Source organism: Galeopterus variegatus, unplaced genomic scaffold, assembly GCF_000696425.1.
Source record: "Galeopterus variegatus unplaced genomic scaffold, G_variegatus-3.0.2 Scaffold246, whole genome shotgun sequence".
NCBI lineage: Eukaryota > Metazoa > Chordata > Mammalia > Dermoptera > Cynocephalidae > Galeopterus > Galeopterus variegatus.
In genome coordinates this window covers 656,736-674,741 of record NW_007726357.1, presented here as the reverse complement: position 1 = coordinate 674,741, position 18,006 = coordinate 656,736, and the positions used below count along the sequence as shown (strand labels likewise).

General features: G+C 34.7%; 1 protein-coding gene across 4 annotated transcripts in view; it reads left to right on the top strand.

Moving 5' to 3' along the window:
* The window catches only part of PPP1R12A (protein phosphatase 1, regulatory subunit 12A), a 136,836-nt gene that overhangs the window by 55,216 nt on the left and 63,614 nt on the right, over positions 1 to 18,006 (top strand). For all 4 annotated transcript variants that reach the window (XM_008566489.1, XM_008566490.1, XM_008566488.1 and 1 more), the window contains exons 3-4: positions 6,270 to 6,388; positions 16,817 to 16,976. In XM_008566489.1, the coding sequence (XP_008564711.1) occupies positions 6,270 to 6,388; positions 16,817 to 16,976 (279 nt within the window). The remainder of the gene's footprint in view (positions 1 to 6,269; positions 6,389 to 16,816; positions 16,977 to 18,006) is intronic.

The window sequence follows — 18,006 nt, the reverse complement described above, 5'->3', positions numbered from 1 at the left end:
TGCCCCCACTTTGCAGTAATGAAATGGCACCTCCCTACCTTCCTCTGCTGGTGCAGGGTCAAACAAAGCCAGCTAACACAGAAGTTTTATATAAGGTCTAGAAGTTCATAATACCCCAGATGTCCAGGTTTCAGTTGAAATTGTTATACCAAGAACTGGGAAGATCTGGAATTGAGTGAAAGAAGACAATCAATATAGACCAACACCAGGATGATAGAGATATTAATATTACAGTTATCTGTCAAAGAGTATAAAGTAGCTCTCCTAAAAATGCTTTTTTAAAAAATTGAAATGTAATTGAGTATACATATTTGTGGGGTGCAGAGTTGAATATCAGTTAACTATGTACATTGTGTGATGATCAAATTAGGATAATTAGCATATTCATCATTACAAAATGAAATCATTTCTTCTAAAAATGCTTTAACAAGCAATTATGAGCATGCTTGAAAGGAATGAAAAAAAGTAGAAAGTCTGCAAAGGAACAGAAAATATGAAGAGAATCAAATAGAGATTTTTAGAGCTGAAAATGTAATAACTAAAATAAACTTGATGGATGGGCTTAATAGCAAAATGGAGGGGATAGAAGAATGAATCAGTAAACTGATAGAAAAGTAAAAATTATGAAATCTGAACAGCAGAGAAAACAGACTAAAATAAAATGAATGAAGCCTCAGGGGCCTGTGGAATTATAAGAAAAGAACTAAACATTTATGCTGTCAGTCTTTCAGAAGCAGTAGAAAAAGAAGACATGGCTGGGAAAGTATTCAAATGATGGCTGAAAACTTCCCCAAATTTTGCAAAAGACATAAACCCGCAGAATCAAGAAGCTTAACAAACTCCAAACAGGATAAACCAAAGCACTTCACACCAAGACAAACCATATGCAAACTTCTGAAATTTAGAAACAAAATCTCAAAAGCAGTGAAAAAAGAAACTACACCGTAGTTAGGAAAACAATTTAAAGAACAGATTTCTCATCAGAAATCAAGGAGGCCAGAATGGCACATTCGTCAAATGCTGAAAGAAAACTGTTATTTCTATGAAAACTTTCAAAGGTCCCAGTTCAGAACTTTTGTTTAAATTCTTACTGTTACTCAGTGTTTTTCATTGTGGTATAGAACTTCCAAAATGAAATGGGAAAGTGCCTTCCCACTAAAGACACATAAGATTATTTATGCTTATTTTGTGATTTTTATTGCTCAGAGACTTGCAGAAGAAAATAGCATTTATTTCTGAAGCTAATAATATAATCTTAATCCATCTTTTAAAAGTTCAGGTTACTTTGTTTTGCATAATTTCTCCCTCCTAGGATAGCTTTGAGTAATTCATTTGGATTTTCAAGAAACATAACTATTACAATGCTATTTTGCTGACTTTCTCTGATAGTTTAAAATTCATGTATTAGTTAAAATAACTTCTTGATATTAGTTTTCCTACAATACATAAGAAATATACATTAAATCTGGACACCAGCTATATCCAGCTCTTGTTGAAATTATTGTGTTTGTCTCTTTGTTCACTATGTTTTCATTAGCTTCAAGTTTAAAGACAGTTTTTATTAAAAGATCAAGTTATTAAAATGAACGATTTTCTTTTCTGAAATAATCCCTTCTGTGTTTTGGTTTTTGACAAAACTGAGAAGGTAATAGAGACTATCAAAATTGGTCTTCCAAATTCAATTAACATAGATAGAATCCTACCTTATCTAATGTACCAAGTTGTAATCACTAGCTGCAACAACTTTACACCTTTCGTTAGATTTTTCACTTAACTCATGTAGGGAAAATATAGGAAAATGGTCAGGGCCCCTCAGATGTTCAGAATCTTGCTGAGCATTTGATATAAATTTGGACGTGTGCCCAGGTATTCCTTGATTATTTCGAATGTAATTGCATATGTGCACCCAGGTGTCCTAGGTGTGTCCTGGGTTTTAGACTCAAGTATAAAGGAGCAGAGGCTCTGATCCACAGTGCCCCCACTCCTGGGATGCCCCCAAGGGGGCCATGGGGAGGCTGCTACTGCTGCTGGATGCTGTTGCTGCCAAGGCCCTTGGGATGCCCCAGGAGGCCACTAGGGCGGCTACTGCTAGCTACCTGAGCTTGCATCTGAATAAAGCCTATTAATTTTTTACCCACCGCTCCCAGGATCTTTTTCCTATTACCTAGCTCATGGACCTGCAGGTGAGGGGTTTTTGACCCAGTCTGTACAACGGGTTTGAAGCGTCTGTGGGCCCTGGCCCTAGCAATACAGCACAGACACAATCCATTTGACTCATGTCTTGATTTTGAGTCTTATTCATTTGTTCAAAATTATTTATTAAATCAAGGTTGCTGATTATTATAAATCTCAGTTAAACCTTTCAGCTTACCATTTTTCATTTCTACAATTTTTTTGTGAAGAATTTCATCCTGCACTGGGTGGCATCTCCTTTATTGGCCTTCGTATTGCTTAAGAAAATCATTAACCACTGTTAAGAAAAGATAGGCCTGATTTTCTTTACCCTGACTGCATTCAGTAGAGTTGTACATCAGAGAAGCAGCCCAATCTTGTGACTTTGTTTGGAACTCCTATGCAAAATCTGTATGTTTTTGTTTTTGTTTTTTCTTTCCCAGAAATCTTAAAATAAGTATGGCCTATTTTTCCTAATTAGAAGTCACAAAAGCTGCTTCTAATAACCCAGGTTATTTGTTGTTTTGAAGGAAATCTAACAGTCTGTTTTCAGTATCTCCAGAGTTCCTCAAAGTGAACTTCTCTTATTCTGGGTAGCCTCTATTTTGCTTTTTGTCTTAAACATTACTTTCTACATGTGATGTTTGCATGATGTGATAACACATAGTATATTAATTTTATTTTTAACTCATTTAAAGTTCACACATCCCTGCAAGTCATTTTATAAATTAGGCTTACAAGTGCTTAAGCTAATGTATGTAACACAGGTGTCAAGAGGTAGAGGTGGGAGCTGAACCCAAACTCTGCAGAACGTAAAAGTGCTGTTCTTCATTCAACCAACCTTTGGGTAGCTTTTGGAAATTATTCGTCGTAGATAAAAATTAATGCCATAGGGTTTTTTTTTTTAATATGTCTTTTTTATATATTTACATTTGCAAATGATAGTTCTGGATTACAGGAGAGGTTTGTGAATTGTATACATGCAGACATACACACCTAAACTTTTGGCTCAGGGATTGCTCCAGGCCCTGCTTCCTGCAGCAGTTTTGGAACTTTACTTATGTTAGTTTCTCTTAACATCCTTCCTGTTTATATAAATTTTGGATTGTCTGTATTTGACTTTGGCCTGGTATTTCCTTGAAACTCTGCTTCCCATAAAGCTCCCTTTGCTTCAAGCACTGCAGCTACTCTGAGGTATTCCTTTTTTCTGTTTTTGTATCCTTTGAATGATTTCTAATACCTGACTAGAAGTATTTTTAAGTAAATATTCCTAATTGTTTGATTGGGATTTTCCTTGGCAGAATAATTACATATTTTCTTGGATCATAACACAGTTTCTTACTCTTCTTATATCTTATTTTTCTGCTTCAGACTCATTTATTTGTAGTATATAAAGAAGTGTTCTTGTTTTACTTTTGTATTATATTTTTAAAAAACAAAAAATTGCTTTACTTCAAGTATAATTTCTGCTTGTAGAAGTCTCATGAAGATCATAAAAATGTTTACAGCATATTAAGTATAAAAATGTGAGGCTGCAGAGTGGTATGGTAGCCATTTTTTGGTCTGATACACTTCTGCAAAATAAAATTATTATAGAAAACTTGGATACAACTCCCCCCCAACACAGAACAATCAATACAAATATCTCCTAATCCCCCTCTTAGAGGTGAACACTTTTAACCTCATGGTGTACACCCTTTCATTCTTCTTTCCAGAAGGATAGTATAGAGATTGATCAGTTCTTTTAGTTACTCTCAGGAAAATGAACTGCCCCCCCCCCCCCATACATACTTCCTCTCACCAGGGTGTGGTGCTATTTGTTTCTCTTACCTAAAGAATACTGCCCCTCTGTTCTCTTTGTTACTACCTACATATTCATCAGAGAATCCTTTCCTGACTTAACTAAATCAATTTTTCCTATTACTCTAGACACCACGTAATTCTCTGTCATAGGGCTTATTGCAGCTTTACATGTATTTGTGTAATTAACTTTCTTACTAGACTGTAAGCTCTTTGAGGGAAAGGTCTTTGTTTTTGCTTACCATTATACTCCTAGCATGTAACATACTAGACAGATACTCCATAAATACTTTGTTGAATTAATGAACACATTAGAAATACAAGCAAAGTATGTAAATAAACAGTTCATGAAAGGAGAAATACAAATGCCAGTAAATATATTCTGAATATTTTTAGAGTCATGTGTAATTGGGAAATGCAAATAAGAGCATAAGAAGATGTTTCATCTATGTCATGTTGGGAAAATATTTAAAGATTGATAATGTCAAGTGTCTATTTAAGAGCATTTCCATTAAAAGGTTAGTATTAAATGAAAATATGATCTAGCCATGCCATGGAATATTTTCAGCTGTTAGAAGGGAAGAATTGCATGGCTGGCCGGTTATCTCAGTTGGTTAGAGCATAGTGCTGATAACACCAAGGTCTATCCCTGTACTGGCTAGCCACCAAAAAACAGAGTTGAGGGCCGGCCCAGTGGCGCACTGGATAGTGCGCCGCTTAGGAGGCGCGGCAGCGCTGCCGCCCGAGGGTTCGGATCCCACATACAGACCGGCTCCCGCTCACTGGCTGAGCGAGGCGTGGGAGCAACACCGAGGTTTGCAATCCCGTTGCCGGTCCCTGGTCCGGTACGGGGGCAACACTGAGGGTTGGGATCCGTTGCCGGAAATGGGAAAAAAAAAAAAAAAAAAAAACAGAGTTGAGTTGCATTCCATCCAGTCCATTTAGAGTAATTCCATTTAAATTTTGTTTTACAAAAAGAACCCCAGAAGTGACTGTGTTTATATGTTTATATTATGTACATACATATAAATTCATAGCAGAAGTACTGGAAAGATTTTTGCCATACAGTTGATTGATAGTGGTTATTTCTAGGAAGGAAACATGACAGTACAAGGAGAGGTGTAAAGGAGTTTTTTTCCCCCACTTTGTGTACTTGTATATATTTTTTACTGTTTCACAATGAGAATATTTTTATGTAGTCTGTAAAAAATATGAATGAGTGATATTGGTTAGGGACATAAAGAAAAAGGCCCATTCTTCTTCATACATGGAAAAGTAAAATAAGGGATATCAAAAGAACATGGTTTAATCTAGAGCTAGAGGTAGTTCCATATTGCTGGAGCCTAACCTGTGATAGAGGGATAAAGAAGAATGAGGCCAAAGAAGAAGGCCATGTCAGCTCACTGAGGGTCATACATGTCTTCTCCTAGCATGGTAGAGCCATTCAAAGATTTTTTAAGTTGGGAATTGACGGGAGTGATGTTAAATAGATGACTCTGGGATATGTGCAGTTGACATGATGAAAGGGATTATAATAACCTTTTCATTTCTCCATTTCTTTGGCAGGTTTGATGAATCCTATGGATACTTTCTTAGAATTATATTTTGGATGTGTAAAATAAAATAACAAAATACAGCAGAAGCCAGTTATATTGGAATTCATTTATCAAAATATTAGAAAACCACATTTGTTGTATAGTTATATGTCTGCTTCTTTAGTAACACATTAAATAAAAAGGCCTAGTGTTAGGTCTAATAACTTACTCTAATTTCAAAATAATGATGAGCATAAACAATATTTTAATATATTTGTATCATGAACCTTCTGAATTCTACCCACGGACCCCAGATTAAGAACTCTTGCTTATGGGATGAGACTGGGAACATGGAGATCAGTTAGGAAACCAGTCCATCTGGAGATAATGAAAAGGATCAGTTAGGAAACCAGTCCATATTGGAGATAATGAAAAGTCTCAGTGGAGGCAGTATGAAATGATCCTGTGAAGGCCTTTCTAAATTATTATTTTTTCCCCACTCCTCCCCCTAATTATTATTAAAAATTAACATTTTTTTGTATTAGTAAAGCAATATGTGTACATTATAGAAAAATTAGGAAATATAAATTTAGAAAAGGAAAAATATTCTCTGTGTTAGTTTTTTAAAATTTAAATAGAGCATATTCTATCCCTGGTTTTTATTGCTTTTCCCTTTGGTTATGCATTTAGTGTTTGGGTTTTTTTTTGTTTTTTTTTTAATGATATTGTCTTTGCTTAACTGTCTTCCCTCTGATTTTACAGATTTTTGATTGGACAGGGAGCACATGTAGGAGCAGTCAACAGTGAAGGAGACACACCTTTAGATATTGCTGAAGAGGAGGCAATGGAAGAGCTACTTCAAAATGAAGTTAATCGGCAAGGTAATGTAAAAAGCAACCTAAATGGAAAAAATGTTTAAAACTATTTTAGAAAGAATATGATACTGCACTTTTTCAGTGAAAGTATTTGTTGACATTGAAGGATGATCATAATTCGAATGAAAAAAAAATCAAGTCAGCTTACCAAACAATACTATTTGGTTCTATGATTCTATTTAAATACTATAAAAAAATATATGATTTTGAAAAAATATGTGATTCTCAACCCTGTATCTTTTTAATTTGTTTAAAGTTGAAAGAAGTATCGTGTGCAGCAGGATCAGGCACAAAACTATATGGAAATAAGAGTTTTGGAGCAAAATAAAGCAGGCAAAGGAAACAGAAGGTGCACAGGGTGGATATGGCACATTGTAATTTTAAATATGGCAGTCAAGAAGTCCTTACTGATAAAGGATCATTTAAGCTGCATTCTGAATGAGGTGAGGGAATGAGTCTTGTGAGTCTGGAGAAAGAGCATTCCAGATACAAGGAGCAATGAGTACAAGGATGGGAGAATGCCTGGCATATTCAGAGAAGTAGCAAGTAGACTAGCATGACTGGAGCACTCAGAGCAAAGCAAGAGACTGGTAGGAGATGAGGTTACAGTAGTAGTAGGAGGCCATATCACATAAGGCCATGTGAGCCATTGGGAGGACTTTGGCTTTTAATCTGAGTGAAATAGGAAGCCAGTGGAGGGATTCAGCCAGAAGACTGACATGACGTGACTTATGAGGGGTCTTCAAAAAAGATTATGGAAGGTTCATATTATCTTCTAATTCAATTTTTCCATGAACTTTTTGAAGTATGTTTGTACTTTTAAAAAGGCTCTCTCTGGCTGTAGTGTTGAGAATAGATTGTAGGACGGCAAGGACAGAAGTAGGAGAATACTTAGGAAATAAATGCAATAATCTATGCAAGATAAGGTAGTTTGGTAATAGAGGAAATGATGAGAAGAGGTTGGATTATGGACATATTTTGAAGGCTTGGCCAAGATTGAGTAATTAGTTGTAGTGTGTGCAAGAAAGGAGGCAGGGAAGATTCTAAGATTTTTGATCTGAGCAACTGGATTGATGAAGTTTCTATTTGAGATGTAAAGATTGTAAGAAGAATAGGTTTTGTATGGAAAGAACGGGTTCATTTTAAGACATTAAATTTGTTTTGCCTAGTAGATATCTAGAATATGTCAATCTGGAGATGTATACAAGATGGAGATGTAAACTGGGGACATGGCAATTTATAGATGAGAGTGATTGCTAATGGGTACAGAGGTTCTTTTAGGAGTGACTAGTATGTTAAAATTTGATTGTGGTAGTGTTCATACAACTCTGCGAATTTAATAAAAACCATTGAATTGTACAATTTAAATGGTATGCGAGTTCCATCTTAATAAAGTTGTTTGTTAAAGTATATATATATTATGATCCAGCAATTCCTCTTCTGGAAATATAACCAAAAGAATTGAAAACAAGTTCTTGAAGAGATATTTGTACATCCATGTTTGTAGCAGCATTATTCACAATATCCAAACCAAGTGTCCATTGATGGATTAATGGATAAGTAAAATGTAGTATATACATACAGTGGAATATTATTTAGCCTTAAGAAGGGAAATTCTGACACATGCTACAACATGGATGAACCTTGAGGACATTATACTACTAACATAGGCTAGTGATAGAAAGACAAATACTGTATGACTCCACCTATATGAGGTACCTAGAATAGTCACATTCATAGAAAGACAAAATAGAATGAGAATGATGGTGGCCAGGGACTAGGAAGAGAGGGGAATGAGGAATTGTCGTTTAATGGGTACACAGTTTCGGTTTTGCAAGATGAAGAATTCTGGAGATTGGTTTCACAACCGTGTGAATGTACTTAAAATGACTGAACTATACACTTAAAAATGGTCAAGATGGTAAATTTTATGTTATGTGTATTCTACCACAATTAAAAATTAAAATTTTTAAAAATGTATTTATATATAAAATTACTGCCCGTGATTTCTACTGTATTCCCTTATGTTTAGGCAGTGATCAAACAGTTATTACCAGAACTGTTTTTTTACTAAGGTTAAATGATAGAGGGAAGTTATGGAATGTGAATTTAGAGAGTTCACTCCAAATGAGGTATGATTCATCAGAAAATAGAAACTAAGAATTAGAAAGGCATAGAAGTTAAGTTATGTCCCTCGAAAAGAGATTTTTATTCCTTGGGGTTAGGAGAATTCATAGTGACTTAAAAAAAGAAAAAAACTTAGGCACCGAAACTGAGAAAATGTTTAAATACCTAAAATAGAATTGGGGCATGTGATTGAAGATACCTAGAGCCCAAGAGAAACAGAGAACACATAAGAAAAGTAGTTACAAACTGGAGCCTGGATAAGCACACAGAAGAGCTTTTTTATTTTTTTTAAAAAAAGATGACCGGTAAGGGGGTCTTAACCCTTGACTTGGTGTTGTTAGCACCACACTCTCCCAAGTGAGCCACAGCCGGCCCCAGAATAGCTTTTAACAACCATATTCTAGACAAGCATTTCAGAGTCATGGGATCTTCAAGAGTTGAAAAAACTCAAAGAATAGATAGAAAGCATCACAACCTAGAAAGAAGAGTAATTTATCTGCCCATCTTGCCCTGATGAATGCCCAGGTAGATAGCCAACAGTTTCCTGTCAAACAATGGTAATTCTTTAAAATAAAGCATTTTATACTGCCATTTATTTGTCTCATATTAGTTAGCAATTATTATGTACTAGAAAAGGCATGTTAGTTGTACTGAAAACTTCTTTTGATTTCCTTGCATAAAAAAAACTGTTAGCATAACTGTGAGCAGAGCCAATTTTAATTATAGTAATTCATTCAATATTATTAATGTGCCAGCAAATGTTCTAAAGTGATGGGTATTAACAACAACAACCAAAATAAGACAGTCTTTATTCTTAAAGATTTCACAGTCTAGTGGAATTGACAGATATGTAAAGAGAGCTTCATAATACAGTGTGCTATGTGCTAAAATGTACAGGAACAGAATGTTGTGGGAGAACAGAAAAAGCTATGACTAACTGCTTATAGTAGTCAGGAAAGATTTCAGAGTGATGACATTTGGAGGGAGTTTAATTTGCAAAAAAGGGAGCTGATGGACAGAAAAGGCATATCAGGCAGTGATATCATATGTGCAAAGAGGAATTGGAGACATAGCAAATGTGGAGTATTCATTAGGACTGGAAATGATTATAGTCAGGATGGGACTAGTAGAAGGTGAGGCCTGAAAAAGGAGACTGGAGCCAGATGGTGAAGGACATCTATTTTGTTGGCATTGAGTAGATGCAGCAAAGATATCCATGCAGGAAATTAATCTGATTGGATATGTTTTTTAGTAGTAAAGCTGATGGCAATTTGGAGGTTGAAATAGAATATGCAATATATGGTGGTGTGCATTCCTTGAAGAAGTTTCTTAAATTAGTCCGGGTGAAGGATGATAAGAGTCAGGCCTATTACATTTGAGATGGAGAAGAACAGGACTGTCCTGAAGAAATGTTGAGGTAAACTTAGAATAGTCTGGTGGAGAATTGAAAGTAGAGACGAAGGAAAAATTGAGGCCAACTCACTGAAGTTTCAACTTGAGGAGGTGATGATTAGAGTTCATAGGAGAAAAAGTAGGATGAGGCATATATAAATTTAGGGAATACATGTTTGTTTGCAGTCATATTGAGTTTGTGGTGGCCAAAAACTTAGGAGATGTCGAGATAGGAAATGTAGATCTAGGAGAACAGTAGATGAGGGGGAATACTGGGAACCTAGTATATGAGATGACCCTAGAAATGAAAAGTAAAGAGCTAATACTAATAATAGTTGTATGATAGTAGCTAACTCTTTTAAATGCTTATTATATGCCAGCCATTTACTTAAATTAATTTACATGCATTATCTCATTTCATCCTCACAACACTTCTATCAGGTTTATACTACTATCACCCCCATTTTACAGATAAGAAAATTGAAGGTAATGATTTGCCCAAGGTCATTCAGGTAGGAAGTTGTAGTACTGTAGTTCTGTCGCAAACAAGGATGACAGATACTTTGAGCCCACATTCTGCACCACTGTACCATACTACATTTTATTAAAGATGTCTCCCAGGAAATGCTTTATGATGCTCACTTTATACATATAATAAGAATGCATGAATTTATATAGCATAACTTAATTCCAAAGAAACAAAAGTATAGGGACAGCTTTAATAGATTTTAATAATTAGAAAAATAGTGCCCTAAATATGAGGGTAATTCAGAAAGTTTGTGGTAAAATAGAATTAAAAGATAAAAGAGTCTTTCTATGAACTTTTTGAAGTACCTTCATATGTCTCTAGTAGTGATAAAATTTCTCAGAATATCTTGGTATGAAAGTTATTATTTAATATTTTTCTAAGTTCTTCAGTCCTTGTTTTATCTTTTATTTCTTATTTGAGTATATTTGATTAGTAAATAGGTATGCTTAAGTAAATTGCCTTTGAAAGTAGTAGTGATTGAACAGTAGCTAAATGTGTTCTGGTTTATATTTTAATGCAATTTTCTTTATTTAGCTGGAGACACATCAATTTTTGAATCTGTTTGCTGACCAAATTCCAATTTAATTTTATTTTTTCTTACCTGAGAGATTCAGCTACATTTCAATCTAATATTCACTACTTTTAAATAATAGTGACAGATGTTAGTCTAATCACTTTATAATATCACACTCACTTTAACTTTATTATCTATTGTTTTTATTGTTGAAAAACTTTGTAATTATAGTAGGTGGGTTAAGGACCAGTTAAATGCATTATAAGATTTTCTTTCTTTCTGTTAGACCATAAAAAAAGAGAAGAGAATCAGAATCATAGACTTTTAGAAGTGGTAATGATAGTTAACACCTTAGTGCTTACTCGTGATCTAAACACAATATATATTGATGAATGTAATTTCAGAACCACCCTATAGGGTAGGTACTATCATTACTCCTATCTTATCAGTGACGAAACTGAAGCATAGCATAGATTAGGTGTCTTGCCCAAGGTAATACAGCTAGAAAGTGGTAGATCAGGGATTGAAACCCAGCTAGTCTAGGTTCAATATCTATGTTCTTAACCTTTCATACTAATCAAAGAAGGTATGACTTTTTTAAGGTCACTAGCTAGTCAGTCAAAGCACTGAAATTAGAAAACAAGACTCCTACTATATAATGCAATGAGGGTTTTTTGTTTGTTTTAATTTTTGATGAACTAAGCAGGGTCTATATATTCTAATTAGTATTTTTAAAAAAATTTTTTGAGAATGAGATTTTTCTAATTTAGTTTTCTTAAACATATGAAATTTCCCTTCACGTATACTTTTACTTTAGATTTCAGTTGTTTTGTTTTTATATATAAATCAGATATGACCGTGATTTGGAGGCAGAAGAGAGTAATAATTTCTTTGTAATTAGATAAAGATAGCATGAAATTAGATCATTACAGAAATAAGAAGTAGGTATTTTTATTTCAAGTTTAGAAGAAACTTAGAATAGTAAAACTCAAAAGTCAGAACGTTTAAGATGATAAAGACAGTAGGGATAAAGATAATAAACAGGTACATGTTTTAAAAGACATAGTAAAAGAATACAGCATAATAAAATAAATCTAAGACAAATCATTTAGTAAAAAGGTTATTCTTAAGGTATTATAATTACAGCTTTATAATTTATGAGTAACATTAGAAGGCATCTTAAATAAAGTAGGCTGATTATCTTTTGATAGGAAAACTTTGATATGTAAAATTGCATTATTATAGAAATGATGGCATTTTATTTTTATAAAAATTAGAATAGGTTGTGTTCATTACACTTATTTAGTGTATATAACTGATCGTTTTTATAAAGTCTGTTTGGAAAATCTTACTTTGAGTTTTTTTCAAATGTGATAATGAGATACAGGTTGAGCATCCTTAATCTGAAAATCAAAAATCCTAAATGTTCCAAAATGCTAAACTTTTTGAGCACCAACATGACACTGAAAGGAAATGCTCACTGGAGCATTTTGAATTTCAAATTTTTAGATTAGGTATGTTCAACCAGTGTGTATTTGGCAAATATTCCAAAATCTGAAATCTGAAACACTTAAGGTCCCAAGCATTACAGATAAGGGATACTCAGGCTGTATTACAATCTCGAGTTTGAAGGTGACTTTTCCAGTACTTGTATAATTTTTGGGTTTTAAAAATATTTTTGACTTATTTACTTTCTAAAAGTTGAACTTCAGTTGAGTATTGAACGGTTTAGTCGTGTCTTGAAAAAATGGTATTGTGCTAAGTGGCAAGATAAGAATATAATCCAGGTAGAGAATAATAGCTTGCACAATAGCACAGAACATAGTGCACTTGGATACCTATGCGGATATCTAGATCTGGGTGATGGCAGAGGAGAAAGACGAGGGATAAAGTTAAAAATGTACTGAGACCAAGTCATAGAGGCTTTGTCTGCTACACTAAAGATCTTCAGCTTTGTCTTATAGGAGGTGAGCAGCCATTGATATATTTTATGTAGGGAAGTGAGATAATTGTATTTTGGTTTTTCTGACCTGGCACTAGTGTGGGGAGTGAGTTAGAATGGACTGAGGCAGAATAAGTTAAGGGCCAATAGTAGTAATCAGAAGAGTCGGAGGTAAGTTGATGAACTAAGATAGTGATAGGGGCCATCTAGAAGACAGTCTACGAGGTGGCAGCTCAAAATGTGGTAACTAATTGGATGGGATGGAGGTAGGGTCAGGGAAGAATTCAGATAACTCCCAGGTTGCTGGGTACGTACTATAGGAAATGAAAGACAGACACCAAGCATATGGGCTGGGAAAAATTGGATAAAGATTTTAGCATTGAGTTTGAGATGCCCATGGCATATTATTTTATTATATTCTTTCCCTAGTCTTCTCTGCTCTCCAGGCTCAGATATCCAACTAAGTAATTGATATTTCTGACTAGATGTCTGCTAGACATCTCAAATTTCAAATTTCTGAACTTAAATTGGTAATTTTTTCAATTTTCATTTTTTTTCCTCAAGCTAAAAGCCTCTGATCTTGACTTCTCTTTTTCTTCTATATACAAACTAGCCTCCGCCTCCAAACTAACAGCAAATTCTGTTGGCGAACCTTGAAGAATCCAGAATCCAACCACTTTACTACCTTCACTGCTACCACCCTGGTTCAGGTTACCGTTATCACTTACTTGGATTATTACAGTAGCCTCTGAATTGATATCTCAATGTCTACTCTTAACTTTTCATCTTAAGTGATCCTCGTAAGTCAGATTGTGTCACCCTGCTCATTGTCTTCACTACTCTGCAGACATCCTGGCTGCCTTCTAAACAGAAGAACATTCCAAGTGAACTCCCACTCAAGAGCCTACAAGTATTTCCCTCTGCCTGGAATGTTCTCTCAGATAATAGTATGGCTGTCACTCAACTTTATTTCTTGCTGTAATGTTATCTTATCAAAGAGACTGTTCTTTAGCAACCTACAGTCCTATAAAGTAACAGCCCCTTTTCATTGCCCTCTGTCCCTTTAGTGTGCTTTATTGCTTTATTTTTCTTAACAGGTTTATCATCTTCTGACATATAAGTTCATTTTTATACCCGTAGCATCTAATAAAAGTACTTGACACTTAGTAGGCACTCAATACATATTAAAAGGTGGATGCATAAATGACAAAAACCCTGACCAGACAGTTGGATATATGGATATGGATTATGGGAAAGATTTTAGCTAAGGGAAGAGGGAGAGAAAGAGAATATATACTTGTTTTTTATTCATTTATTCATTCATTATTCATTTAGTAAGTTACTGATCCCTTTACTTTGTATCAGGTAGTCTGCCAGATGATGGGGTTACAAGATAAAAAGGCAGTATCCTTACCTTTAGTAAATTCATAGTCTTCTGGAATAAGACAGATTGTAAATGCATTGTAGTATATGCTGTTTATTAAATAGCCAGCAGTAAAAGCCATGAAACAGTATGAGATCATGCAGGAATTTGAGGATTATCTTTTTTATTTTAATTTTTTTCCCCAAGATGTTGAGCACTTTGAAGATAAGAACTAGAGTATCCTGTTCATTTTTGTATTCTTTGCACTTTTAGCACCTCAGCCTTATTAAAATTATAAAAATAATCCTAATAATATGAAGAATGTACTGTGTTGGGAAAGGAAGGGGAGTTTGGTAGACAAATAATGTTTTATGGTCTGATAAATGTTAGATGAAAACAGGACCTCCAAGTTGATATTCACTCAACATCTGTACCTATTAGGTTAGAGTTCAGAGAACTGGTCAAAACAGATAGAAATTTGAGACTTATTTACATATTGTTAAATTACATTATTTGTTAAAAAACATTTTTTTAGACCAAAGGATGCTATCCCATGGGAAATGTTCAAATTTTTATTTATTTATTTATTTGTTTGTTTGTTTTTAAGGTAATTTATCATACATGTGGGGTACAACATTGATTTTCAATAATTGTGTACAGTGTGTGATGATTAGATCAGGATAGTTACCTTATTCAGTATTACAATATGCAGTCATTCTTCGTGTCTGTTAATCTCCCTCCTTCTCCCCCGCCCCTCCCCTTTTCCATCTCTAGTAACCATGGTTCTTTTCCCTCTTTCTAAAAGTTCAACATATTACTGTGGTGGTTGTTTCTTTCTTTCTCTCTCTGTCTCTCTTTATTGATTGTTTATTTATGGATTCAGATCCTGGTTATGAGTGAGAACATGCAGTATTTCTCTTTCTGTACCTGGGTTGTTTCACTTAGGATAATTTTCTCCAGGCTATTCCATGTTGCCATAAATGGTAGAATTTCATTTTTTTTTAAGGGCTGAGTAGTATTCCATTGTGTATATATACCACAATTTCCTTATCTAGTCATCCATCAGTGGACATTTAGGTTGGTTCCATCGCCTGGCTATTATAAATAGAGCTGCAATAAACATGGGAGTGCAGATATCCTTTGGACCTGATGATTTCCAGTCCTCTGGATATATCCCCAGAAGTGGATTGCTGGATCATATGGTAGTTCTATCTGTAGTTGTTTGAGGAACCTCCATACTTTTCTCCATAATGGCTGTGCTAATTTACAGTCCCACCATCAGTACAGAAGGGTTCCTCTTTCTCCACATCCTCGTCAGCATTTGTTATTCTTTTTTATAATAGCCAGTCTAAATGGGGTGAGGTGATATCTCAAAGTGGTTTTGATTTGCATTTCCCCGATTAGTGATGTTGAGCATTTTTTCATATACCGGTTCGACATTTGTATGTCTTCCTTTGAGAAACATCTATTAAGCTCCTTTGCCCATTTTTAAATTGTATTCTTTGGAGTTTTTTGCTATAAAGTTGTTTGAGCTCTTTGTATATATGGATATTAATCCCTTGTTGGATACGTAGTTTGCAAATATTTTCTCCCATTCTGTAGGTTGTCTTTTCATGCTGTTGATTGTTTCCTCTGCTGTGCAGAAGCTTTTTAGTTTGATATAGTTCCATTTATTTATTTTTTCTTTTGTTGTCTGCTTTTGGGGTGTTATTCAGAAAGTCTTGGCCCAGTCCTAAATCCTGGGGTGTTTCCCCTAAGTTTTCTTCTAGGAGTTTTAAAGTTTCAGGTCTTACACTTAAGTCTTTCATCCATTTTGAGTTGGTTTTGGCATGTGGTGCGAGACATGGATCAAGTTTCATTCTTCTATATATGGATATCCAGTTTTCCCAGCACCATTTATTAAAGAGGCAGTCTTTTCCCCACTGTGTGTTCTTGGTACCCTTGTCAAAGACCAGTTGGATGTAAATATGTGGGTTGATTTCTGGGTTCTCTATTCTGTTCCATTAGTGCACATGTCTGTTTTTATAACTATAAATTTGCAATATAGTTTGAAGTCAGAAAGTATAATGCCTCCAGCTTTCTTTTTTTTGCTACAGATTGCTTTGGCTGTTTGGGGTCTTTTGTTGTTCCATATGAAAGTTAGCATTGCTTTTTCTATTTTTTTGAAGAATGTCATCATTATTTTGATGGGGATTGTATTGAATCTGTAGATGGCTTTGGGTAGTATGGACATTTTTACTACATTGATTCTTCCAATCCATGTACAGGGAATGTCTTTCCATCTTTTAGTGTCTTCTTTAATTTCTTTCAGTAGTGATTTGTAGTTCTCATTGTAGAGATCTTTCACCTTCTGATTAGATTTATTCCTAGGTATTTTGGTTTGTTTTTTTTTTTTTTTTTTTTTTTTTGGTGACTACTGTAAATTTTAAAAAAGAAGGAATAATCAGAAAAGGTGAAAAAGAAAACTAAAATGATTTAAACTTGAAATGTTTGGGGTAATTTTATTTTCCAGCATAGAAAGTGAGTTTTCTATTAAAATATAAAAACAATGATTTTTATTTTATCAGGGGTTGATATAGAAGCAGCTCGAAAGGAAGAAGAAAGGATAATGCTTAGAGATGCAAGGCAGTGGCTAAATAGTGGTCATATAAATGATGTCCGGCATGCAAAATCTGGAGGTACAGCACTTCATGTTGCAGCTGCTAAAGGCTATACAGAAGTTTTAAAGTAAGTATTGTTTTTTGTAGTCATTTTTCTACTTTGGTTTGTTTTCTCTGTTTCATCGTTCCTTTTCTTAAAATACCTGCAAACATTCTGAAGCAGCTTAGAAAAAAAGTTATTTAATGGCTCTTTTCAGGAAGAAAGAGAAAACTATCTTAAATATGATTACTTTTGTTACTAATGTCTTTTCACCTTGAATTTTTATTATTCTACTCTTGTTTTTTTCAGTTGTGATTTTCCAGTGAATTTAAGTATCAATCATTTTATGTTACCTTTTGGACTAATAAATTATTATAGAGTCATTTTGAGTTTTCCAGATTGACAAAATTGGCTCCTGAGACTAAGAACGATGTCGTATAAACATATCATAATTCTGCATGGTTGATTCCTGCTGAATATTTATTTACATGTAGTTTATCTCAGATACAGTTTTCTTACTACATGAACACTGGAACTCAGTGCTATTAGCCTAATAACTTTGACTCTGTTGGGTTATATAGTAATCAGATTTCCTTGGAACAAAGCTCCTTTATGTCACTATATTATATATATATGTATATATATATTTTTTTTAACTTATGCATTGCAAAAGTGTTGGCAACTGTATCAGTCAGAATTCTCCACAGAGATAGAACCAATAGGATATATGAGAGGGGATTTATTAGGGGAATTGGCTCACGTGGTAGTCCATCTGCAAGCTGGAGAAGTAGAGAAGCTGGTAGCATGGCTTTTAGTCCAAGTCCGGAGTCTCAGAACCAGGGAAGCTGAGGTGCAGCCCTCAGGCTGAGGCTGAAAGCCTGAGAGCCCCAGAGAGGCCACTGATGAAAGTCCCAGAGTCCAAAAGCTGAAGAACCTGGAGTTTGATGTCCACAGGCAAGAGAAGAAAAGGCATCCAGCTCTGGAAAAGGAGAGAGAAGAGCAGAGAGACTCCTCCCCTCTTCCACCTGTTTGTCTCATCTGGGGCCCCAGCTGATTGGATGGTGCCCATCAATATTGAGGATGGATCTTCCTTTCCACTGATTTACATGCCAGTCTC